The following is a 27483-nucleotide window of genomic DNA, read 5'->3' as shown; positions in this document are numbered from 1 at the left end:
GCACTAAAATTATACAGCATATAAAACACAAGAAATATAGATAAAATAGCATATATCTACTTACAGGAGTATAAAAAGAATTCAATGCAAAATTATACACAAATATGCTGAGAAACTAAACTCTACATTTAATGCCTACCCCATTTCTTCATCAGTCATTTGGCAAGGCAGTAAAAAGCACCCTGTTCAAATTTGCTGATGACACTAAGATGTGTGGGGACATGGGCACACTGGAAGGGTTCAACAGGCTACAATCAGACTGGGACAGGTTACAAGGGTGGGTGGATGAGATAGGATGGGATTCAGCACAGACAGGTGCAAAGTGATACACCTGGGGAGGAATAACCGGCACCATACCTACAGGTTGGGGAACTCCCCTCTTGTTAGCACGGAGGCGGAAAAGGATCTTGGGGTCATCATTGACTCCAAGATGAACATGGGCCGGCAGTGTGGGGAGGCAGTTAGGAAGGCCAATGGCACCTTGTTATGCATCCACAGATGCATCTCCAGCAGGTCCAAAGAGGTGATCCTCCCCCTCTATGTGGCACTGGTCAGCCTGCAGCTGGAGTACTGCGTCCAGTTCTGGGCGCCGCACTTCAAGAGGGATGTGGACAGCATGGAGAGGGTCCAGAGGAGGGCCACTCGTATGATCAGGGGACAACAGGGCAGGCCCTATGAGGACAGGCTACAGGACCTGAACCTGTTCAGCCTCCAGAAGAGAAGACTGAGGGGGGATCTTGTGGCCTGTTATAAACTAGTCAGGGGGGATCAGCAGGCATTGGGGGAGTTACTGTTACTGCCAGGAGTGACCAGGAATAACAGTCACAAGCTGGCAGAGGGTAGGTTTAGGTTAGATATCAGGAGGCGCTACTTCACAGTCAGGGTGGCTAGGATCTGGAACCAGCTTCCAGGGGAAGTGGTGCAGGCTCCTACCCTGGGGGTGTTTAAGAGGAGGTTAGATGAACACCTTGCTGGGGTCGTTTGACCCCAGTACTCTTTCCTGCCATGGCAGGGGGTCGGACTAGATGATCTGCTCAGGTCCCTTCCGACCCTAGAAACTATGAAACTAACTATTTCTGTCCATTCTGCCCCAGTGTCTACACAGCCATTTTCTTTTGTAGATAAGTCCCCAGGTAGATCATTGAGGTGGAAAGTTCCAGATATGAGGCGCCTTCACTGTGAATGTTCAGCCCCCCCATGAACAGATAAGAACTTGTCAGCTCAGGTGTGCTAATCTATCCCTAACACTGGGGTCAAACAGGAGGAATCTATATAACCCAAACCACCTAATCCTTGTTCAACTAGCTCCAACATCCTAGGCCAGTGGTCACCAACCAGTGGATTTTGATCTACCGGTAGATCTCGGAGCCTGCTGGAGTTGATTAGAGGCTGGGGTGGGGGGGCTGATTGCCTGCATACATGCACGTGTGCACCCCACCCCCAGCCCAGCCCAGCCCAGGGCGGGGGCCAGATTGAGCCCCCCACAGTGAGGGAGGAAGTGGGGCTGGGGGCTGGGGCCTCAATCTGCCCTGCCCCTTCTCCCACAGACTTGCCTGCTGGGGAGGTGCACCCCAAAATATTTGTTTTTCCTCTGCCTCAATCTGCCCCCCCACTTCCCTCCCCAAAGATTTACCTGCTGGCGGGTGGGGGAAGTGGGGAGGGGATGGGGTGGTGGCAGTGCACAGCAGATCTTTGGTTGCTTTTATATGCCAAAGGTGATTTCCTATTTTAAAAGGTTGGAGATCACTGCCCTAGGCTGAGTCTGGAAATATGGAAGACCTGTGGAGTACGGAGGGAATAACCCTGGTCCATTCCAAAAACAAGTGTGAATGATTGGATATGTTCTTCATCAATAGCTGTAAGTGATTTCAAGAGTAGCCCCAGGCACAGACCATTGCAGAAATCCTCTTATTCTTCTTGTTTTAATTTGCATAAATAAAACAGAATTTGGTCCTACAGTTACCTAATCCATTTAAAAACGCAGGTTCCCTGTCTGAGTTCTAGAGGTTTTCTATAGAACACATTCAGAATGTCTTTTGAATTGCCCTTACACTATACCTGGTAGTGGATATCTAATGAGAAATTAATATAGATAATTTCCATGCTTTCCTTCCAACAAAATGAATAAAGAAGACAAGTAACTTTCCAGGAAAGATTTAAACATCAAGCTTTGCATAGTTTGGCTCCATGATGATGGATTCATAAGTGGTATGGGTGAATGTAAGTAGTGAAGAGGTGGAGGGTTTGCTTAGGATTGTATGAGGATGTGAGCAGTATGTTAAATACCTGTGCAGAAGTAAAAAGGTTAGTTCAGTGACTGGGAAATGTTTTGTAGCAGAACGTTTACCAGGATTATGGAGCAGACTTCAGAATTGGAGTGGCCAAAGTCTCCTCACCTGAGTTTCATAAAGCTGCCTTGTATATGATCTCCAGGAAATAGTCCATAGGGAACAATTGTAGTGAGGTGAAGTTTTTTTGTGATGAGCAAGCTAGGACTTTATAGTTCTTTAAATATCCAAATTATATCAGTCCATGACTTCTCCATAGGGTCACCATATGTTCTGTTTTAGCTGGGACAGTCTCAGATTTCCAAAGCTGGTCCTGGCTGGCAGTTGGAAATTATAATGGGTGTCCTGAAAACACAGGGACATGGGGCACAGTCTGGTCTTGAGTCAGAGCAGTGTGGCGTGCCTTGTACTGCTGCCTGCGTGGCATGCATCCCTGCCCCTGCTTATTTTGAGAGCACTAGAGGGGTTAGGGGCAGAGGGAAGTGTCCCATTTTACCCAGATGATGTTCTGGACTCCTGGGATTTCCATATGGTCAGCCTACTTCTGTGGCACTTCTGATTTCAGTTTGACAGCTGTTGATCATTACAGATGTGGACTAACAAGTCTATCACATTCTCTATGGGGTTATACATATTCCATGCTGTGTGGGCTCCTTCAGGAATGTGATTATCAGATAGAATCCAACAATGACAACAGAGATACCAAGAGTGACTCATTCAACACAGATTTTGAAAGCTTTTCAGTTACAAAAGTAAACCAGCGTAAGACAGAGTGCGCGGCTTTGCTAATAAATAATAATTTCAGCAAGAAATCCATCTTCTAAGTGCTAGTTGTCTGTTTGCTATAGCATGTCCAATGTAGAGAGGATGTTGCAATCACCAATAAATAATCATTAGTACACTGAAAATTAAACTTCGTTATGATGGCTTTGTGTTAGATTCAGCTGGAAGGCTGCCTTCTCACAGATCCAGTTTAATTTGGTTGCACAGCTTGTGGTATAGATGTTGTACCATGAATCTAAATATGCACATAAATTGTAGCTGTAAAGAATAAACCCAGAAAACAAAGTCTTATTTCATTACATCATGACACACTGCTCTTACACATAGGCTGCAAACAGATGTCACCCTTGCCACACCAGAAAAGTTTATATAGCAGTATAAAACCCAAGGAAAACAGATGGCTCTGCCCCTCATTGTTCCCTAAATGCCCCCAAATTGTGGCATGCAGATTGCTAGTAAGAGTTTAAGCCAGGGGTAGACAACATTTTTGGCCAGAGTGTTGAAAATACCGCAATGTCTACCTTGTAAAGTACAAGAGTTTCAGCATGCCAGAAAAACAAAACTGGGGCAGGGGTATGTGGCAAGATGCACTGCATATTAATATAGTTAATAAATCATAAATGTGGTGTGGGGCTTATGGTAAACACCAGGTTTTCCAAAAATTCTAAACCTGGTGACAATAAAGAAAACTTCAGACACTGCTTTTGTTCTTGTGTATTCTTTTTTGTTAAGCATGCTGCGATGAGAGAGGAGGAAAGAGGAAAGAGGGAAGAGACAGGTAAGAGGGAAGAGAGGGAGAAAGAAGAGGGAGGGAGGGAGGGAGAGAAGCTCAGGGAGAAGCAGGAATGGGGGGAGGTGTGGACAGGCCGGCCCTGCCTGGCTGGGCCCTTGGGAAGGCAGCAGCTGAAGAAAAGTGGGGGCTGCCCCAGGGCCCTTCAGACTTGGGCTGCAGCAGGGTTACCTGCACAGCTCTGCAGTAATGGGGTGCAGTCACCTGCCTGTAAGAGGATGCTGCCTGGCTGGGACAGGATGCTGGGATTGGGGAGCTCCAGGCTTGGCCTCTGTGCATGCTGGGCACAGCATGAGTGGGGTGCAGCCCCCCAGGCTGTGGCAGGAGCCTCCTGGGCTCTGGGAACAGCCACCAGAGGTTGTGCTCAGAGACGAGCCATCCAGGAGCCTGCAGCATAGCGGCCCTGTGCAGTGCCTGCATTGGCCCCAGCCCCTGGAAGGGAGATGCGGTAGAGCAAGGCTGGGGCCTGGGCAGGCTGGGGCAGCCACAGCTGCTGTTCCCAGGAACTCTTGCATTTGGGCTCTTGCATCAAGGATGGCTCCACCCTGCTCATGCTGTGCCCAGTACGCAGGGAGGCCGAGCCTAGAGCTGGAAACCCTCTGAGCCTGGTTTTCTGCCCAGCCTGGCAGTGTCCCTTCATGGGCAAGGCAGCTGTGGCCCATCCCCACAGAGATGCGCAGGCTGAACCAGGCCCCATCTTGGGTGCCACTGAGCACTGACACCCACCCACCACAGTCCAAGACTGCAGGCCCTGGGGAAACCCCTGCTTCTTGCCCAGCCCCCACCTCCATACAGGCCCAGCCAGGCCAGCCCACCTGCAATGCTTCCCCATGCGCTGCCCGGCCCCAGCACTCAGCATCCCAGTGCTTCCCCTGCCCAGGTGGGATAGGGCATCTGTCTGCCCAGGCCCATGGCTCACCCACCTCCTGCACCCAGGCAGACAAATTAATTGAGTCTGCTGGAGCGTGGAAATTTCCACGCTCCAGCAGACTAATTAGACAAGCTTTAATTAAAGCACCCCCACCACCATTTTTCAGTGTGGGGACATTGATACACGTGATGCATTGGGCACTTTAATTAGAACAGTTCTCAGAGCTGCTCTAAGTAAAGCGCCTCTCCCTCAGCACTCCTGGAGCATGTCTATAAATGCCCTTAGTGCCTGGCTCTGTGGACTTCTATTTCAAGTGACCTAACTAAAATATGATTATGGCACCTGTCAGCTGCAAGAGGTGGAAGTCAAGGACGAAATAAGTCAGGCTCATCCCCTTGGAAACAGAGAGCACCAGTTTCCAACTGCTTGGATCCAGCCCCAGTTTTCTGAGCAAGTACCAGATGTAAAAGCAGAGAGAGACTGGGGTTAAAAGAACAGCTTCACGGGAAGCTGGATGATATGAACAACATTAATGCTGCAAGCAAGAAGGGCCTTAAAGGAGCCTTGCTGTTTCCCAGCTTAATCAGAGAAGGGTCTGTAGGAGTGTTTGGCAGGTGAAAGGCTGGCTAGATTGCGCTGGAGGTTGTTTCTAACTAGTGGTGGTTGGGATTGTGGAATGGTTTAGTAAACCAGCTCATCTGCAGTGATATCTGCTGATGCTCATGTCTCAGCACAACTGTAGGAGATCCCAGGTGAAAAAGGTCGCTCATTAAACTTACTTGGTTAACCGCGGTTGAATAAGAGGTGTGTTGTCCTCCCAAAACCAGCCATTCCTGCCTTCCTTAAATGATAATCCAATCCAATAATTGAGTTTTGGCAATGTTTCTTTTAGAAATTCCTATGAGGAAACAAGAGCATTAGGAAAAGATAAGTTCCTTTATCTGATAAATGTGTAGGCTCAAAAACACTGTTGGAAATCACTGGAAGAGGAAAAGATCCATAACACAGAGGGTGTGAACAGATTTTCACTTGGAGTAATTTAAAAAAGAGAGGTTATATCTGGGGTAGTTTAGCTTTCCTGCGTCACTACAGTGTACACACGTAACAGAGCTTAACAGTTACTGCACACTCCCAAGGAGTGGCTTCCCCTCCCATTTTGAAGCTACTCCAAGTATATGCTTGTCCACACCCAGGGTGGTGCTTACTAGGGCTGTGCAAAAAAGCACGGTTTCATTTTGAATTCCATTTTGCCATTTCAAAGGGACAGTGTTTTGGTACATCGTTTTGTTTCGAAGCACTGTTCCATTTTCTTTCGTCAAAACTGTTTTGCTGTTGTGACGCGTTTTGATGTTTTGCCCATAGGCTGTAATGGGGAATCCTGAAAATGCCTAAGACTTTGTCATTTCTTGCCTGATTCTGATGAAAAGTGCAGGGATGATAGCTCCTTCTGAGGGCATGAAAATGCCAAGTTTCAAGGAGATAGATGAAGAGGTTTCTGGAAAACTGCACCTCAAACAATAAAGCACAACTCGTAACACTTCTTGGCAGCGGGAGCCTCCTGTCATCTTGCGCGCAAATCCGGGGCCCCCAGGAGGGATGCAGGGCTGTGCTGGACTCCTCCCAGGGGTGTGGGCCCCCGGATCTGTGCGCAGGACAACAGCAGGCTGCCACTGCTGGCTGAGACTGGCACTGAAGCCAAGTACACCCAGCTTCAAAACTCGGAACATTTTGAAACTTTCAAAACGTTTCAAGCACTCTCATTTCGTTTTGAAGCTGTTTTCAAAGGCTTTTGTTTCATTTTGATTTCGCTGCTCAAAAAGCATCGAAACAGCTCTGGTGGGAACAAAAACAAAACAAAACCTAGTGCACAGAGACTGTCTTATACCCTGAGAGACAGATCCCAAGCCCAAATCATCTACTGTATGATTTGTTTTTATCTATAATTTATTAAACCGATAATTTCTGAAAGATTTTGTGTGTGCAGCCCTGGGCATGTCACTAAAACTCATTAAGTGGTCCTCCGGCCAACATAATTGACCACCTCTGAGTTAAACAGATATTTTTAATAGGTATTTACATCCCTAATACCCATCTAGATCTCTCTAGCAGGTATGAGAAAAAGACAGATGCTTCCCTTAAAGCACTCCTTAGCACTCTTAACACATCAAAGAGAGAATCAGTAAGCACACACCACAATTCAGAAGAATTACAAATCCCATGGTCCTTACTTACATGCCATGGCTGATGGGATACTGTTTAGTTAAGGCTATAAACTGAAGTCAACAAATGAAGCAAAATCAACTGTGCCTTGACAGAGTTGTTCCACTTCACCGAGTGAAGCAGACTTTGCCTGGGAGTGGCAGGCACCCGATCCAGTGGGACAACGCTCAGGGCACCCCTCTGCAAGCAAAGAAATCCAGGTTTCTGTGCTCACAGATGCATACCCCAAGTCAGAAACCCTGAGTGTGCCTGTGCAATCAGGAAAACCTGGGCAAGTGCTCCCAGGGTTACTGCAAGGGTATTTCCAGGGCAATGGGGCTGACCCTCTGAACAGCTGGGAGCACCTCCTGAGGTGGCTGGAGAGTGTGCTCTCCACCTTAAGAGAAATCAATGTTTGCCTCAAAATAACCACATGAATTAATACCTTTGATTGCTGCCACAAATTTGGGTGCTTGTAGCAGACCAGAGGGCATGGGTGTTTGTTTTCTCTTTGTGCCGCCAAAGTTGAGTGTTAGCCACTGAAGCATATAAAAGGTGTTTGCGCACTTATGTGTTGGCTGCAATTCTTTTACTACAGGTTGTGTATTTTTAAAGTGTGTGCACAAAGACCGAGCAAGCTCAGTAGGCAATGCACTCTCAAGGACATGTGTGCTGCTATGTGCATGTGCCCATTGTAGACATATGTCTATGTCCAAGTGACAGAAACCAGGAAAGCCAGAAACCCAGGACAAAGGTGTGAAGGAAAGGAGGGTGCTGCAATGCTTTCGACCCAAGAGCTAAGTGATTAATGCACTTGCCCTAAAAGTAAGAGAACCAGGCTCTAGTCCCTGCCCCAAATGAGGTTAGACCTTGCATCTCTGACACTCTTGCATAGTGTAGCAGCCACCATGACACAAATCAGCATTATCTGGAGCCCTCTCCAGCACTCCTTATGAAAGAGGCTCCCTGGGCAGCCATGAGAATGTGATATGTAGAGTCAGAGGGGATACAGCAAATCAAAGGGTCTGTGGCTTTTCTACACTGCTCTCCATTCAGTTTTATTCAGTGACTATGAAAAAGAAGTAGATTGGCTTCCAAAGGAATGATGCATAACAGCTTAACTAGTGCTTCACCTATGGCATGGGCATCAAAGTAATGACCTGCTGACCATCCAACCACTGGTGCTGCCCATGGGGTTCGGAGTTGAGATCTGGCCACTCCTGGACCGCACTGCACATGGAGCCCACTTCAGTACTTGCCCCAAAACAGCACAGTAACCACTGCATGCAGCATGGCCTCAGAGTGCCTGTGTGCTGTTCCACCACTCTGGGGCCACACTGCCCTCAGCACCTGATCCAGCACATGGCATTCACTCTGGCTACTCTGGGATGTGCTGGATCTGGCATGTAGGGCTGATATATCTGCCCCAAAGACCACCTTCCAGGGCTGCCTAAGTTTGGCACCCTTGACCTATACAGTACTGCGGTTAGAGTAGTAGTATAGGAAATTAGAGAGTTGTTACAAGTTCAAAACCACTTTAGTTAAGAGGGGAATCTAGAGTTTTCTGGGCCCTAAGCACTCAACAACTTTCTGTGAATTGGGAGTAAGATTTGGATGGCTCCTCCTCCTTCTCCAGACTTACCACTCATGTACATGTGCATGTAGCAGAGTGTGTATCTAACTCCCCTGCTCTACCCCCTCCCCGGTGCATTTTTAACTGTGTACATGCTTACCTATCCACACTGCAGAGCCAGGACCAGAAATGCCTGGGTATATGGCTAAAAAACTGCCACTTAGGCACACAAAGGCGATTAGAAATTTGCCCCAAATATTCCCTACAACAGGAGGTGTCAACCAGGGGTACACATACCCCTGGGAGTACACGGGAAGGCTCTAGAGGGTACAGCTGGGTGGGAAGGGGGGAGCGTGGGCTGATGTGGCCAACTGGATGCAGGAGGCTAGCTATCAGGAGGCGCTACTTCATGGTCAGGGCGGCTAGGATCTGGAACCAACTTCCAAGAGAAGTGGTGCAGGCTCCTACCCTGGGGGTTTTTAAGAGGAGGTTAGATGAACATCTTGCTGGGGTCATTTAACCCCAGTACTAATTTCTGCCATGGCAGGGGGTCAGACTAGATGATCTGCTCAGGTCCCTTCCGACCCTAGAAACTATGAAACTATAGGAGGAGGGGGGAAAGCTCACATACAGCAGCCTCCACTGCCACTCAGCATCCCATGCTGCTGCCACTGCATCTGGCTGCTCGCCACCCCCCGGCCTGGGGGTACACTTATTAAAAAGGGGACTGCTTAGGGTACACTTATTAAAAAAGGTTGAAAACCCCTGCCCTACAGTAAGGGGATCTATGCAGGTCTACAAGGACCTGCCCCTGGTATCTGACTCTGGGAATATGAGATCAGTGGAGAGACAGGAACCAAAATGCATTTGCTGTCCTGTGGGCAATTCTGATAGTTACACTAAATTTTCTTTTTTTTAAATCAAGGTAGCTGTATGTCATACCTCCTTTGCCTTATCTTTCACCAGGACAAGGGTGGAATTCCACATGGAGCATGACTTCTGACTCTCACCCCATGTGGCCTTGCCTGTAGAAACATAGTAACAGAACTTTCCTCCTTTCCACTGCCAGTTTGCAGGGCACAGTGTGCAGCTGACTCCTGGAGAAGAGAAAGAAAACAGCTTTTGGTCTGTAAATCCAGAAGTGTGCATTACAGAGCACAGTGAACTACAGGCCAGTTCCCAATCTCTTTTTTTGCGGTGACTTCACTTCTGGACTCACCTCCCTCATTCCATTTAGAGGACAGCTTAAGTATTGTGATCCCATTTAGGTCCAGACTCAGATATGGGGAGAAGCTGGGCTACAGTCTTTAGCTTGAGGTTGATTAGTAGATGCAGTTGGCATTCATTCTGTCTGAAGGCATTGTAGAGATGAACCCCACAGACTAACTGAATCAGAGAGGCATAAGCTTTCATGAGCAAATTCTCATTTCATAAGATGCTGTCTGTTTTCCAGGTTGGTTTTTTTGGTTCTTGTTTGGTTTTTTGTTTGTTTTATTTTTGGGGGAGGGGTTTGGAAGAGAGAATAATCAGGGTTGTTTTACTTGTGAGCGGGGAGCTAACCAAGGATTTAAGGCTCTGCTGTGTTTGGGTGGACCAATAAAGGTCATTCTTGGCCCTTTTTTCAGCTTTGGTGCGAGTGATTTTGGGTGCAGTCCAGCTCTCTGAAGAGGTAAGTCCCTCTCTAGAAGTTAGGATAGAAATCAGTTCTCTGCAGTGTGCAAACATAAAACCAAAGGGGATGGGGGCCAAAAATGTGGATCTTGGGCTGCATCCAGATGAGTGTGGATATTTGGTTCCCTGGGGACAAGTAGCAGTGACACACCTTGTGCCTTGTCCCTGGGGAACACCTATACTATGTGTAATTTGGAACATGGCAGTTTACTCCGGGTGGGGTAGGGGAGGCTGGGGCCAGCAACTTTCCTGGCCCCAACAGCCTTACCTGGGTTACTACTGGGAGCCTGGCCAGCAGCTGGAGCATGGCTCCAGTCAACCAGGCTCTGGTTCTGGGCAGTGCATGCTGCCACCACGTGCACTGCCCCATTTTTTTCTGTGCAAGTATTTCTGACCCCAGGATATCCTGGGGTCAAAATCCCCCTGCACTGCAAGGTAGTAATGCAGCAAATGCCTGAGTGTGTGGTGTGTAGCACCACAGACTGTGGCTCCACATATAGCATGGTTGCGCTTCTGGATGTGGCCCTGGAGTGCAAGAAGCCAATGTCTCAACCACGCTGGGGTTGGCTTCAGGGGTACTCCAAGACACTGTGAAAGGCTGGGGATCCCCTGGGAAATATGTGACAAGTGCAGAACTGCTCCATTTACCATTATTTTTATCCTCCTTTTCCCCTTCCAAACACAAACTCTCTTTTATTTCTTGCAGCTTCTTTGATAAATTTGTTTGCAGAACTTCCTCCCTTTGCTTGAGTTCTGCAGCTTCTCTCTGGTTATCCTTGGTAGCCTGGAAAACTGCAATTCACAAATCATGTTCCAATGTAATCTTTTCCAAACCCAAGGGAAGGGGACAAAGAAGAGAGCATTTCAGTATGTGGTTGGATACTAGGACAAATTTGACTTGTAACACTGAATTCTGCTCCTGCCTTGAAATTTATTTTTTTTTTCTTGCCTGCTTACTTGCACTAAGGGTATTATTCAGCTATAGAATTATTAGCCTGACAAAAACATTTGCATAGGTTACTTTTTATTACTTGAATATAAATCAATTATAAACTTGTTCCTTTCATTTACCCTTTCCTTCTGTTATGGAGCATTTGGTTTCCTTGGTACATATCTATGGTTCTCAGATATGGTAGTAAAGACCTCAAGGTGTTATTCTTTACTTAAATAAACAAGGGGGACACAACGTGGAGATGCCACCTTCGCAGCACTGATTTTTATCCAGCACAGTCATATCTAAGTCATTTTTCTTTAACAGTTGTATGCAGTGAAACAGATGTGAATCCAGGTGTTAATGGGACAGCATGTCACAGCGCAAAAAAGCACTTCCCTGACTTGCATAAAAATTCTCACCTTGGGCAGATTAAGAGGCCAAGCAGTAAAAGGGCTTTGGAGACTAAACCCATTTGTAGCAGTGGCACTCCTGGAACAGGACCACAGAATAACTGTGCAGGAACAGGTGAAAAAGTCATGTGGGAAGCTGGCACTACCACGGTCCAAGAACTGCCTCCTCTCTGACTAAACCAAGCATTTCAGCCCAGGGGGGATGCCAGCCTGGACTTTTCCACTGCCTCTGCAATGAACAAATAAATAAGAATGTGTAGGTACTTACACAGGACTGCCAGGGCTGCCAGCCCTACCAGCAATAGTAGGCACAGGGTGATTGAAGTCACAGCAGCCACACGCCATTTGGAGGATAAATTGGGATGTGCTGAAAGGAAGCCAACAATCAGAGACAAACACAGGTGTAGCCTGGAAAGCCCCTACTCTGTGCCCATGCTGTTTCCTACTCTTTTGTTTTCCTTCTCTGTTCCCATGTGCCTGCAAAGCCACAAATCCAGATTCTGACCGTGCAGCATCTGGAATAGGAACCTATTGGGCAGAGGTCTATACACAAGGTGCCCACTGCCTGCCTTCCATGACAAGGAGTTGCAAATGATCAGCCTAGATCTCTGTGTGGCTGACACCCCCCCACAACCTTCCCATTGCACTCTGTCTGCACAGATCTCTAGGACCCAGCATTAAAGATGCCATTATCTGACTCCCCTCCCACAAAGTCAATTCCCAAGTCAGAGAAGTAGGCTTGGTGGTGAAGGGAGATATTACTTGCATTCCCTGTGACTACCATCCCCCCAACCAATTACACTGTGACAAGCCACACTTAATGGCATGTCTTGCACTAGATTCCTCCTCCATGCCCTTTCCCACTATCAGCTACTCCCTCTTCCTTCACCAGCCACCACCCACTCTACCTTAAATAGTGTTTGTTCTTCCTACCTGAAGAAGGGCTTTATATACATCACTGGGCCCTGCAGGCAGGCACCTCTCTCCCCTCAGGCTTTTCCAGAACCCTGTCCTGAAGGTTCCCCCACCCTTGCTTCCAAAATTGAAAAAGGCATTGCACTTCCTAGACAGTGCCCCATCCATCAGGCTATAGGTGTTTTGTGGTGTTTGAGGGAGAGGCAGTCCCCACCACATCCTGTTGAATCTCCCACTGTGCAGAAAAACCCCCCAAGATCCCTTGGTCAGGCAGGAGAGAAGGAAGAAGAGAGCATGACTCTCTTGTTTAGCAGCAAGGACGTTCAACAGACCGAGCCCTGGGGTTCATCCCCTGTTCCAAAGACAGTTTGTGCATTTTACACTAAATGGTCACTGAACACAAAGCCTAAGCACAGCCCTACTAACCACAAGTCCCAGTGTTGTTTGTTATACCTTTATGATTCCAGAGTACTGGGGGGTAGGGAGGATAGAGTGGCCCAGATCAGACAGCACAGCACTACTGTAACTCTTTTGTGAGGCACTGGACAGCGGTACCAAGACCCAGGCTCAAATTCAGGGTTTTTATGCAAACTTCTAGTTTGACTCAAGCTCCCTCCAGAAACCGGGTAAAATAAATTGTAACTTTGTGTTCCAAAGGGAATGCATACCCCCACTCACAAGCACTAGTCAGCTATTATAGGGTTTGTTAGAGGGGAAAATACAAAAATACTTTCCTAAAAAAACCTTTTTCAGATCAGTATTGCCTGAAGCTACAAACGGTTAACACTCTGAGGCCATGTGTAGATGAAACAAGTGGTGTGTGTACACGACACTTTAAAATGGGTTAAATGCTTTTGCACTGCTTTAAAGGTGTCAGTGTTCGCATGCATTGGCAGTGTATTGTCCATTAATTCCAGCCGCTGTAGGAAATTCAGCGGCGTAATGTGCCTTAAATGACTTGGGATGCAGCAAACTGAGACTTCTTTGAGGATTTTTAGTTTGCTGCCCCTACAGCTGAGGAGCGAAGCACCAGCCTCTGTGCACCTCCACAGCGCTGCAGGAAGCCCTTCAGGCAGCCTGGCAGCAGCCCAGGAAACCAGGATCTACCCAAGAAAAGCGGCAAACCTGATCCCCCCCCCCACCCTCCCACACCTGCCTGCCTGCCTGAGCTGTGTGGGGGCCCGATGCTTCCCTCCATGGCTGCGGTGCCCCCCAGGACTGCCCAAGCCGGGTGCCTCAGGGCAGGTGCCACTTGGTGGGGCACAGCTGCTGCCATGGAGGGAAGAACCAGCCCCACACCTGCAGCCCAGGGACTGCTCCACTCACCGGCAGCTTGCCCTTCCCTCCCCATTGGAGAGGCAGGTAAGTCAGCAGGCTATGTGCACGACACGGGGTTTAATTAGCCCTAAATTTAAGCAGCATTTTTTAAAACCCACTGCTTCAATTTAGGGCCCCTGTTTCATCTACACACACTCTGAATCATTACCAGTGTAATCCAGGGGCACTACCACTTAACCCTGGGCATCTATACACATGCCCTATGTCTGCTCTGATACGTTCTAATGCATCAAATGTGCTCGAGCGTGCTAACTAGAATGCTCCAGTAGCCTTGGGTTCACTTGGATTCACATCCCCACCTTTCAAAATAGTGGCGGGGTGCTTTAAACCCTATCAAACAACCTGCTGCCATTTTGAAGTTCAGGATACTGAATACATGAGACACTGCAGGCATTTTAATTAGAGCAGCTCCTGAGAGCCACTTGAATTAAATCACTCCCACCTCCCAAACCCTGGAGCACATGTAACCAGCCAAAGCTGCTGGGAGGGCCCTACCTTTGTAGCTGCCTGGATGTCCATTTGCAGAGACTGCATCTCAGGCCTGAAAATTTAATCCTTCCTCGTCCTGCATCTCCAGCCCTCTGTGCTACCTCCCTGAGCTGTTAGCTGCTGAGGAATGAAGACACTCTAACTGGCCTGCAACACCAGGAAGTGATTAATGCTTCCACATTTCAGCTAAACCCACACAGGCAACTCAAGCCAGATTTGAAATAAGCTTCAGTAGTAAATATAAGATGGTCTGGGTTAGAATTTTATTTTGTCTTTGTTTTTATTGAAATTGATGCAGCTTTGGAAGGTGAAATTAAAAGAACCATCAATTAAAGGTTTCAAAAGGACCATCAATCAGATTTTTCAGTTTTCTGACACTGCAGTTCCAAAAGTCCTTGAGAAGCATAAGAGAGGGCCCCACCTTTAGAGGTGTGAGTTGTGCTTATGCCCTCAGTGGGGCAGTAGCCACCCTGCTGTGCTCTATCAAGTGTATCCCATATCTATAATTAAACCATTAATTTGAGAAAAGACTAGGGGATCTTTTCACATCACTGACCCACACTGCCATGGTCTCACTGTATTTTTGGCCCCATATATCCTCCCCTTCTGGTTGGTTGGTGAGTGTCTTGGGCAATGCTTAATCCATCAGCAGCTACTTAGAGAACTTTGCTGAGAACTCCTAGGGTACTTGTCCATGTTACACCACTCCTGTTACCACGTTACACTTTTCCTATTTCAAGCCCATATACTTAGTATAGTATGCATGGGGGGCTGTGAATTGGCACCCTGGCATGAACAAACAGCACTTTGGGCCAGGCAAGACTCTAGTCAGAGATGTCTGAAAAAATGCCCCAGTAGCAGAGTCATGGTATGGGGGTGAGGGCTAAGAAGGATTTCCATTTCTAATCCCAGCCCAAAATAAATTCCTTATTCAAGCCCATATGCTTATTATAGTGTACATGGGGGGCTGACAATCAGGCCACACTTTCGGCCATGCAAGACTGTGGTCAGAGGTATCCAGGAGAGTCCCTTGGTGGTACACAGGCATGGTGGATGCAGGATATTAATTTACATACTATTTGGTAAATATGCATAGCGAATGAAATTCTCTCTTTAAAATGTGTAATTCATTAATAAGAAGTTTTTATTGGGTATAGATTAGCTTTGAGAAAGGAACCGGAAACCAGGAATAAGGGCCTGGGACTTAAAGGAACATGAACCTCATGAACTGTAGCATGTGGCCTTTGTGTTGGCTGCGCCAAAACAGTGGATGATGAGAAGGCCAGTCACTGCCAGCCAGGGTTCCCTGCCCCACACCACCAGGGGCTGGGGGCTGTGTGGTGCAGATGTTCCTTGACCTTCAGTAGAGGCAAGCAGTTAGAAATTCAGGGAGAAAACCCTAGCAAGTGGCCTAGGGTGTCCCAAAACAGTGGATGGTGAGAGCAGGACACTCACTGTGTGCTGGGGGTCCTCCACAGCCCCAGGCCCGGGAAGAGAGGGGACTGGCAGGGAAGTTTGCAAGTGAAATGTTCCTGGGACTTCAGAAATTTGGGGTGTGGCTGACTGATGAACATAGAAAATAGAATGCATGGCTTGCCAAGTGTAAGTCACAGCTTAGCAGGCTTTTGCCAATCCTGGGAGAGAACCCTAACATGTATTTTTGGGTGCATGTGGTACATGCTGGGTAGCTCTGGGTAATTAATCATGGCTCAAGAAATGGGCAGATGAGAACCTGGTGGCGTTTAACACCAAAAAATGCAAGGTTCTCCACCTTGGGAGGAAAAACCCGCAGCATGCTTATAGGCTCGGCAGTGCTGCACTGGCTAGCACTTTGGACAAAAGGGACTTGGGAGTCATGATTGACCACAAGATGAACATGGGACTTCAATGTGATGCTGCAGCTAGTAAATCAAACCATTGGCTTGCATCCATAGATGCTTCTCAAGCAAATCCCAGGACATCATTCTTCCATCGTACTCGGACTTGGTGAGGCCACAGGTGGAGTACTGCATCCAGTTTTGGGCTCCACAATTCAAAAAGGACATGGAGAAGCTTGAGAGAGTCCAGAGGAGAGCCACGCGCATGATCAGAGGTCAGGAAAACAGACCTTATGATGAGAGGCTCAGAGCTATGGGACTCTTCAGCCTGGAGAAGCTCAGGCTCAGGGGTGATCTGGTGGCCACCTATGAGTTTTTCAGGGGTGCTCATCAGGATTTGGGGGAATGTCTGTTCACCAGAGCGCCCCAAGGGATGACAAGATCGAATGGTCACAAACTCCTCCATGACCATTTCAGCCTGGACATAAGGAAGAACTGTTTTATTGTCCAAGCACCCAAGGTCTGGAATAGACTACCACTGGAGCTGGTTCAAGCACCTACTTTGAACGCCTTCAAGAGACATTTGGATGTCTATCTTGCTGGGATCCTATGACCCCTGCTGACTTCCTGCAGTTCCATCCATGGGCAATAACTGCCACCAAAAAAATGTGATTAAGGAAAGTAGTATGTCAGCTTACATTTGCAGGTTCATGCTTCAGCTCCCCACCGTTGGCTACAGTCCTTACTGTGGTGCAGCTGCCATTTCTTCGGGGCTTCCGTAGTTCCCCTCTTTCCACCTTTGGACCGCTCACCAAGCCTCTCCACGGAGCTCTTCCTGATTGGCTGCTGGCCTCCCACTGCCGCTCTGCCCAGGGTTTTTATAGTCCTGGTCTTCCCCTTCTGGTCAGCTGACTAGCTGGCCAGCCTCAGCAGTTAACTCCTTCCTTTCCATGCCCAGAAAATTCTGGCCTTAAAGGGGGAGGACAAGTCTTCTGGTGACAGGGCTTGGGTTCCCTGTTGCAGTCACTTGGCAGTAAAGTAGTACTGAAAGGTCAGGAGAGTAAAATTCTTCTGACGAGCCCCCAGTACATTTTACTAGCTATAGCATAATAAGCCATTGCATGGTAAATCATGTCCATGTTACTTATTTAGCTGTCTTAAACTAAGAAATAAAAATTAAAGCAGGAACATTTTTAGCAACTAAATGCCAAGTATGCAGACAAGGGCCTCTAGATACAGGCTGAAACCTCCTCTGTGTGGGGAGGGTCTGACGTGTGAGTCCTTCCACTTCTTGGACAAATGCCTTGGCTCCTGAGGCAAAAAGGGGTGGGATTGTCTCGTTGCTATGGCTTTCTACGACTTCATAGATTTCATATACATTAGGGCTGGAAGGGACCTTGAAGATCATCATGTCCAGCCCCCTGCCAAGTCCAGCCCCTGTGGCCAGTATCTTTTGTTGCTTTGCATCTACTGTTCTAAGAAACTGCTGTAGGAGTGGATGGCGGGCTAGATGACTAGAGTCTGCTCTTCCAACAAGACTCAGAAAATACAATGCCATATCCCTTGGATATATGGGATTCTGGTTTTAACTTTTTGTTTTCAGTTTAAAAGTTCCACAATCTGCCTGTCTGTCTATATATACTGTATTTACTTGCAAGATCAACCTGAACATAAGATGAGCCCCCAATAATTAGAATTTACAAATTACAATTCTATAAATTGATTATAATTTTCCATGTATGTATTCTAATTATTGGAAGCTCATTTTAAATCTGTGCCCCCACCACCCGCTACTGTAGGTGGTGAAGGGAGATTTGATGAGGGAAGCAGTGATGGGGCAGACAGTGGGGGACCGACAGTGCGGGGGCACATGAAAGGGCAGGTATTAGTGGAAAGTAGTGTGGAGGTGGTGGAGTAGGCAGTGAAAGAGGCAGGCAGCTTTCCCCCTGCTGCCTGATTCCATCGCCCCCCCCCCCCTTACTCCCCATTGTGCTTGCCCCATCATTCCAGCCTCAGGCTGTCCTGATTCCCTATTCCCTCACTCCCCCATCTGCCCGTGAAGACTCAGGTCCCTGCCCCCACTTCCTCCCATCTCCCCACCTGCCCTTCCACCACTGCTGAGTCTCCTGGCATGGAAGAAAGGTAAGGAGTACAGCAGAGGGGAGAGAGATGGAAACACAGTGTGGGCAGGGTGTAGGAGAGACTAGGAGCTGCAAGGGAGGAGTGGCGGGATGTGCGGAGGCAATGTTGGGAAGGGCAGGCAGCAGCTGTGGCTTCAGATCTAGCCCCAACCCTGGGATGGGGCCAGAGCCACAGCAGATGCCTGCCTCCCTGTTGCCTTGTGTTGATTGGAAGATGAGGGGCTTTTCCCCACTTGTTAAATAGGAGGGGAAACTTCATCTTCTAATCAAGTAAATACGGGTGTGCGTGTGTGTGTATAGAATGTGTATGAATATGAATATCTATATCTCTGTCAATATCTCTTAGGTTCTCTGAAGGCTCTCCATGGAGAGAATGAGAGAGGAGCTGTGGGCAAAACATAATTTATCTTCTGAGGTGACACACAAACGTCTTTTGCAAAGGAGACATATAACCTTAGGCCTCTAGTAGGTAGAATAGAAACAGGTCTTTGTTTTGACATTTTCAAAATGCAGTTTTCTGTCTTTTTACTTCAAAAAGGCATTTTTGTTTAAAAAAAATGACCTATATTTAAAAACAAACAAACAAAAAAAGGAAACAATATCCCAAAGAAATAAACTAATGCAAAAGCAAAACACTTTGGGACAGAAAAACATTTTCAGCTTGGCCCAAAATGATTTTTTTCCCCCATTTCATTGCATTTTTTTAAAAAAAAAACTATTTGATATTATCTGAACTAAGTTTTTTCCCCAGCTGTTCACTTTAGCCACTGAACTGAAATATCCAGTGGTCACCTAGCTTTCCTCCATCTAGCTGGTATAACAACCTGGCTTAGTTAAATAAGGTACAGCTGTGGCTACCATGAACTCTGGGGTCATAGATTGCATAGATTTCATAGATACTAGGGCTGGAAGGGACCCTGGAGGATCACTGAGTCCAGCCCCCGCCCCAGGGGCAGGAAGTCAGCAGGGGTCATAGGATCCCAGCAAGATATACATCCAAATGTCTCTTGAAGGCATTTAGAGTGTGTGCTTGAACCACATCCGGCAGCAGGCTATTCCAGACCTTGAGGGCTCCGACAGTAAAGATGTTCTTTCTTATGTCCAGCCTGAGGAGGAGCTTGTGACTGTTTGACCTTGTCATCCCTTGGTGAACAAGTGTTCCCCCAGATCCTGGTGAGCACCCCTGATAATTTTGTAGGTGGCCATCAGATCACCCCTGAGCCTGAGCTCCTCCAGGCTGAAGAGTCCCATTGCTCTGAGCCTCTCATCATAAGGTCTATTTTCCTGACCTCTCATCATGCATGTGGCTCTCCTCTGCACCCTCTCAAGTTTCTCCACTTCCTTCGGGAATTGTGGAGCCCAAAACTGGATACAGTTCTCTAGCTGCGGCCTTACCGAGGCTGAGTACAATGCGAAAATGACATCCCAGGATTTGCTTGAGAAGTGTCTATGGATGCCAGCCAGTATTTTGCTCACTTTACTAGCTGCAGTATCACATTGCAGGCTCACGTTCATCTTGCTGTCAGTCATGACCCCCTAGTCCCTTTCGTTGTTAGTTCTAACCAGCATAGCACTACCAAGCCTGTAAGGATGCTGCAGGTTTTTCCTCCCAAGGTGAAGAACCTTGCATTTTTTGGTGTTAAACACCATCAAGTTCTCATCTACCCATTTCATGAGCCTGTCAAGATCTGCCTGGATCACCTCCTATCCTCAGGTGTGGATGCTTTACCCCAGTGTTTGGTGTCATCGGCAAACTCGGCCAGTCCACTTCTGACAGCTTGCAGAGGCACTTAAGGCAAGGGATGTAGTTGTCATGGGTGATTTTAATTACCCGGACATCTGCTTGGAGGAACAGTCAGCCAGGACGGACTGTTCCAGGAGGTTCCTGGCTGAGATACAGGACCTCCACTTAAATCAGAAGATGCATGGTCCCACCAGAGGAAATGCCCTGTTGGACGTGGTCCTGGCCACAGGCAATGACCTGGTAAGGAGCCTCCAGGTTCTTGACCACCTGGGCGATAGCGATCATTGCTTGCTGGAATTCACCATCCAGCACAGGTTCCAACCCAGATGTCATAGGCCTAACAGAAACATGGTGGGATTTGTCCCATGACTGGGCAGTCAGCTTTAGGGGCTATAGGCTTTACAGACAGGATAGAGAAGGAAGGAAAGCTGGGGGTGTGGCGCTCTATGTCAAGGAGCACTACACATCCTCTGCCAGCAGAATGGGGTCAGAGGAAGGGCAGGCTGAAGTGCTCTGGGTTAAGATTCAAGGGGACCATGGGGAGAGTGATTTGAGGGTGGGGGTCTACTACAGACCCCCCAACCAAGGGGAGGAGCTGGACCGGGAATTTTTGGGCCAGCTTGCAGAGGCACTTAAGGCAAGGGATGTAGTTGTCATGGGTGATTTTAATTACCCGGAAATCTGCTGGGAGGAACAGTCAGCTACATCGGACTGTTCCAGGAGGTTCCTGGCTGAGATACAGGACCTCCACTTAATTCAGGAGATGCACGGTCCCACCAGAGGAAACGTCCTGTTGGACCTGGTCCTGGCCACAGGCAATGACCTGGTAAGGAGCCTCCAGGTTCTTGACCACCTGGGCGATAGCGATCATTGCTTGCTGGAATTCACCATCCAGCACAGGGTGTCAAGGGCCTGCAGCAAGACAGTAGCCCTAGACTTTAGGAGGGCCAACTTCAACAAGTTGAGGAGACTAGTGGGAAAGGTGCTGGGATCCTGGAGGGCAGGGGAACTCAGTGTCCAGGACGAGTGGTCGTTCCTTAAGGAAACGATACTCAGCGCCCAAGGGGTGTCCATTCCAACAAGAAGCAAGGGGGCAAGAGTGCCCGAAAGCCCCCCTGGCTCACCAAGGGGGTCAGGAATGCCGACTTGTCAAAAAGGTGGCGTACACCCAGTGGAAGGGGGTGCTACCTCCAAAGAGGAGTATACCTCCTCTGCTCAGGCCTGTAGGGGGGCTGTCATGAAAGTTAAGGCGGACATAGAGCTAGGACTAGCTTCCAAGATCAAGGATAATAAAAAGTCCTTTTTCAAATATATAGGGAAGATGAAGAAGGCACCAGGTAATGTGGGGCCTCTGCAAAATACGCTGGGCAATCTGATGGTTGTGCCAGAGGAGAAAACGGACCTCTTTAACCAATCCTTCACCTCCGTTTTCTTGTGCAGGGACTGGGACTTCCCTACTGTGATGCAAGACGGACTCGAGGGGAATGCCTCCAGACCTCAGGTTGGGGAGGACCAGGTTAGAGAGCTTCTGGAGGGGTTGGATGTGTTCAAGTCAGCGGGTCCAGACGCTCTCCACCCCAGGGTGTTGAGGGAGCTAGCTGGGGTTATTGCAGGGCCCTTGGCACGGCTTTACGAGTGCTCATGGTGCTCGGGCCAGGTGCCAGATGATTGGAAGATAGCTAACGTGATCCCCATCTTCAAAAAAGGGAAGAAAGAGGACCTGGGCAACTATAGGCCTGTCAGTCTTATCTCAATCCTAGGGAAACTCTTTGAGAAGATCCTCAAGGAGCACATGTGTGATGGGCCGGCTTCAGGGATGATGCTCAAGGGCAACCAGCATGGTTTTATTAGGGGCAGGTCATGTGAGACCAACCTGATTGCCTTTTATGATCAGGTCACAAAGGCAATGGATGCAGGTGTCACCATGGACGTAGTCTTTCTAGACTTCAGCCAGGCCTTTGACATCATCTCCCACCCCATCCTCATTAAATAACTAGGTGACTGTGGCATTAATGCCTACACAGTCAGATGGATTGCAGATTGGCTCAAGGGTCGTACTCAGAGGGTGGTGGTGGGCGGGTCATATTCAACCCAGGGGGAAGTGGGCAGCGGAGTCCCCCAGGGCTTGGTCCTGGGGCCTGCGCTGTTCAATTTCTTCATCAGCGATTTGGACGACAGGGTGAAATGCAACCTGTTTAAATTCGCTGATGATACCAAAATTTGGGGTGAGGTGAGCACGCTAGTAGGGAGGGAAAGATTGCAGCAAGATCTGGATAGTTTACAGGAGTGGGCTAACATAAACAGGATGCGTTTCAATACTGACAAGTGCAGGGTGCTGCACTTAGGCAGTAGAAACCAGCAGCACACTTATAGAATGGGAAACTCCCTTCTTGAGAGCACAGAGGCGGAAAGGGAACTCAGAGTCATTATTGACTCCAAGATGAACATGGGCCGACAATGCAAGGTCACGGTTGGCAGGGCTAACCGCACCTTGTCGTGCATCCACAGCTGCATCTCAAGCAGAGCCAGGGAGGTGATCCTCCCCCTCTATGCGATGGTGGTCAGGCCACAGCTGGAGTACTGCATCCAGTTCTGTGCGCCACACTTCAGGAGGGATGTGGACAACATTGGGAGGGTTCAGATGAGGGCCACCTGCATGATCCGGCAACAGCAGGGCAGACCCTACAGTGAAAGACTGCGGGACCTAAACCTGTTCAGCCTTCACAAGAGAAGGCTGAGGGGGGACCTGGTGACTGTCTATAAACTCACTAGGGGGGACCAGAAGGGTTTGGGGGAGACACTGTTTCCTCTAGCGCCCCCTGGCATAACAAGGAATAATGGACACAAGTTATTGGCGAGTAGGTTTAAATTAGACATCTGCAAGAACTACTTCACAGTTAGGGTGGCTAGGAGCTGGAACCAACTTCCAAGGGAAGTGGTGTTGGCTCCTACCCTGGGGGACTTTAAGAAGAGGCTTGATGCCTACCTGGCTGGATTCATTTGAGTCCAGTTTTTCTCCCACCCAGGCAGGGGGTCGGACTTGAAGATCTACAAGGTTCCTTCCGACCCTACTTCTATGATTCTATGACACCAATGTCCACATCATTAATGAACATGTTAAACAGTATAGGCCTTAGGACAGAGCCTTGTGGGACCACACTGGTGACTGTGCACCAAGGCGATTGACTTCTGTCAACCACCACCCTCTGGGTCCTACAATGGAGCCTTTTCCCCAGCTAGGGGATCATGGTGAGGTGAAGGCCAGTTAGCCAGTTTTGCCAAGAGGTGAGCATGAGATACCAGATCGAAGACTTTTTTAAAGTTGAGATATATGACATCAATCTCTTCCCCCTTGTCCAGGTGATAGGTCACCTGTTCATAAAAGGAAATGAGATTGGTCAAGCAAGACCTACCCACAACAAACCTGTGCTGGCTATCCCTCAGGATGTTGCCATCAGCCAGTCTGTTAAGGATGGCTTCCTTTATAATCTTTTCCAAGACCTTCCCCAGGATAGAGGTCAGGCTGATGGGACTGGAGTTTGCCAGATTCACTTTCCTCTCTTTCTTGAAAATAGGCATCACATTGGCCTTCTTCCAATCTTCAGACACTTCACTGGAGCACCAGAAGTTCTCAAAGATCTGTGCCAGGGGCTGAGCTATGATGCTTGCCAGCTCCTTGAGTACCCTTGGGTGTAAACCATCAGGGAAAGCTACTTGGTCCTCAGCTATATTGTTATCACAGGGTAAGTAGCAGCTAGACCAGTTTGCAGTAGCTTTATATCTAGTTTATATCAGGAGACTAGCTGAGTGTATAAATGGTTGAGAATCAGGAGTAGCACAAAAATGGCATAAAGCCACACTTGATCATTGCCCTCCTGAACTATATTGCTTTATGAAAGCTGGGGTCAGCACCTGTAGCACACAGATGAATTCTTAAAACCCCTAAAAGCAATAGGGCTCCCAAATAAACTGTGATGTATACAAGCTGAAAGACAAAATAACTGTTCTGTGCCCACACAAGGCAAAACCACAAGCTGGAGCTTGAAAGGGTAGTGTTTCATAGTTCTTGAGACAGTTCTGTGAGAAGAGGAAAGTGGTTTTCAGACTGAAATATCTGGGGTTTCCTAAATACAGACAGGGTCCTTAACAACATACAGAATGGGCTTTGGAGTCAGAACTCATTATGAATCTAGAACAGGCAATAGTCATAGCTGTCATTGTTTTATTTAAAACAATCTCTCACTAATTATTTCAAGGAAAGGCCCTATTAACTGGATCATTCTCTCTCTAGGGCCAGGAACAAACATTACACTTTCATGGTATAAGTAATCAGAAGATGGTCTATACCCATGACAAAAAAGAAGTTCAGCACACACCAACTTGTTTAAAAAAGGCAGAACCAGTCTAAGATTTGCCACTTCCCCCTCCCCACAATCATCACCACCATCAAAGGACAAAGGTGTGTTTTGTTCACTACTGATCTAATCTTTGCTGCTTACAGAAAACCACGTAACATATCAATTACACCACAGACTTTTTGAATGTCTTACCTATCCTAAAAGTTTTTTTCCAGAAGAGGCTTTGACTTTGTCCTGATCTTCACAAGTAGGCATCACAAACCCTCATATGTGGGCATCAGACCACCAAAGTCCGGCTTGTCCAACATACGGCCCGCAGGCTGCCATGCAGTCCGCCAAGCCATTTTATCTGGCCCGAGGCGCCTGCTCCATGCTCCACAACGATGGTGGCGGTGGCAGTGGCGGGGCAGCAGCAGGGCAAGGCGAGGAGGGCAGGGCTGCCCAGCAGACCCCAGCCAGCAGCGAGGGGAGGGGAGCTGCCTACCCCTGCGGGGCCGGGCTCATCAGTGAACCAGGTCCCACTGCCACTGCCCCAAGGGCTGCCCCAGCCGCACCTGACTGGACAAGCTGGGGACAGCGTGTACAACTTCTTCTCTGGCTCCGCCCTTTGCCCCCAGAGCACAGCCGGGGGAGCTGCAGCATGGCCTGCACCCTGCTCGCATGCGTGGTGGATGGAGGCATAAGGTAAGTTCCCATGCAGAGCTGGGGGCACCTTGGGCCTGGGCCAGGGCAGTTGCCAGAGCCAGGCTGGGCAGGAGGCAGGAGGAGCCCAGCCTAGAGGCTGCATTTGTCCCTCAGACTGGGACATCCAGGATGGAGAGATACAAGGAAGAGCACACATGTACACACACATGCACATACACACACATACACACATGCACGCATGCTAAAATGTGTGGCAGTAAGCAGAGCCAAAACAGCTGTCAGGAGCACAGTGCCTTTCTCACCACAGCCAGGGCTGCAGACTGGGACGCTGGCCAGGCTGAGGGCTCTGCATGGGTTCTGTCTGACTCACACCTCTGGCCCTGGCCCTGGCCCCATCCTGACACCTGCAGCTGCATCCTGGCCATGAGTCCCTGGCTGGGCAGGGGCAGCTAGTCCCAGCCTCACACTTCACTTAAGGCAGGACGTGGCCAGGCCAGACTGGGCTCTCCACATGGGACTGCTATGCGGCTGACTTAGCCCAGCAGCACACAGCCAGGATGCAGCAGGTGCCAGAATGGGGCCAGAGCCATGAGTCAGAGCAGGGCAGACAGAGCAAATGCAGCATCCCCAGCCTGGCCAGCACCCCAGTCCCCACCACAGCTCATAGCCCCTGCTCCAGTGACAAAAGTACCATGCTTCCCAGCACATCCCAATAGCTGCTTTGGCTCTGTCTGCTGCAACACATGTGCTTGGAAGCACACACATGCACATGCATGCAAGCGCGCACACACACACATAGCCCCAACTCCCCCAGCTCCCAGATTCCCACCAATCTGGTACTTTTGCTTACATTTTCTCTAGTGGCTGAGGCACTGAGACAGTTTATAAAATCTGGGACTGTCTCAGCCAATCCAGGATATATGGTCATCCTACGTATAAATAGCCTAGATTATTCTTAAAAATGCCCATATTTTGTTGCTTTGATTAGTTTCCACTCTGGCTGATATCTTTTCCACATTTGATCTGTCGACTTGCATTACGCTTCTTTTCTTCATTGAGAAGTGAGTAGAAGCGAAAGAGTTTATTTTAGTCAAGTGTCTGGTATTATTTCATTCTTGCTTTTATATTGTTTTTATTTTGGATTTTAAACCACATTTCCAGACCCATTTCATTGTTACTGCCTGCAACTTCATTGGTGTCAAAGGTCACATGACATCATTTCCTGATGTGACACCACTTCCTGTGAGTTCTTTGAATATGGCTTGCTGGCCCAACTGGGTGATAAAAAGTTCGTGATCTGGCCCCACATTCAAAAAGGTTGGGCACCCCTGACCAAAGTGGTGTATCATTCTTCACCAAATGTCATGGCCTCATAAGATGAAAATCCAGCTTGAAAGAGAACCGAGATGCTCTTTTTCCCAGAAAGTATAGTTCAGTGGTGTGAATGCTAATCTAGGGCAGCACCAGGTTACCAATCATTAAGCAGCTATTGCTGTGGTTTCACTTTGAACTCTCCATTAATCGTTGGCTGAATATCTCCTCCAGAGTGTAAAACTCTGCTTTAGAATCTGATCCTGTAAGCGCTGGTTATCTGGTATGCTGGTTCCTTCCCTAAAGATCCCTATCCAAATCAGCAGTCCGGTGTCAAGAAACAATCACTCAGAAAAATTAATCTGAATTAACTAATGGTGTGAATTTAAAAGTGGATGAACTGAACTACTCTACAGCTATTTGCATGCATAATTAAAGAGGCCTTCATTCAATTTAAAGCTTTGGAAGTTAAAAGCAGGTTAAAATGATACTGGAAATTTGAATTCTTATCTACACAGGAGGCTAATGCTATTTATTTAAACCATTTTAACCACCATTTTAACTACCCTATCCCCACATAGACAAGCCCTACCCACAACAGAAGAATTTTCAGGATTAAACTGTTATATTATAAAGTCCTTGTGGTAAAGCTACTAACGTCTTCCTTTCTTCAAACAGAATACTTAATGACAATAACACAACAGAACAAGATTCAAACCTGATATAACTCTAGCATAAGTGACAAAGATACACTAAGTCCCACCCTGCCTAAGCTTAAATTGAGAGCATTCCCCATCCCATCTAATTTAAGCAGGATAAATAAATAGCAACGGAAAACAATCCATAGACACTGTACCTTCTTTCTCCGTATATTCAGGCTCTGTTATATTTTCCAGAGGGTAAGGCTCCTGAAATTTCAGATTTGCATATGTTATTTCCTCTGTCATGTCTGGTGTCGAGGGAAGCTTATGTTTCAGTACAGAATGTCGAATGTAGAGTTTCTGAAGCTAATTAGGAAGAAACTTCTGAGTAAAGGTTCCTTTTAATGCATTGGTATTTATCAAGTACAAATAAACTTAGATGCCAAAACAGATTAGCCAAAGGCTTCTGCTCACACAGGGTTACAAAGAAGAAAAATCTTCTCCTTTATCATTGCACTCTCACCACTTTCTTTCCCCTCTGCTGTCTTTTGACCATTGAATCCTT

At 47.9% G+C, this 27483-nt stretch overlaps 1 protein-coding gene across 1 annotated transcript; it reads right to left on the bottom strand.

Annotated features, from left to right (window-relative positions):
- LOC149866650 (C-type lectin domain family 12 member B-like) lies at positions 1 to 27483 on the bottom strand. The gene is made up of 6 exons (XM_090041155.1): positions 27134 to 27483; positions 11788 to 11886; positions 10824 to 10967; positions 9447 to 9601; positions 5512 to 5630; positions 1 to 3329 (listed from the first exon to the last, which is right to left on the bottom strand). Exons 1-6 carry the CDS (start codon positions 27222 to 27224, stop codon positions 3197 to 3199), a joined length of 741 nt encoding a protein of 246 aa, XP_089897281.1. The 5' UTR covers positions 27225 to 27483; the 3' UTR covers positions 1 to 3196.

The sequence above is a fragment of the Crocodylus siamensis genome, chromosome 4, assembly GCF_052110815.1.
Source record: "Crocodylus siamensis isolate JL-2025a chromosome 4, ASM5211081v1, whole genome shotgun sequence".
Taxonomy (NCBI): domain Eukaryota; kingdom Metazoa; phylum Chordata; order Crocodylia; family Crocodylidae; genus Crocodylus; species Crocodylus siamensis.
Note: the sequence above shows the minus strand (reverse complement) of the source record. Positions and strands in the feature narration are given on the sequence as shown.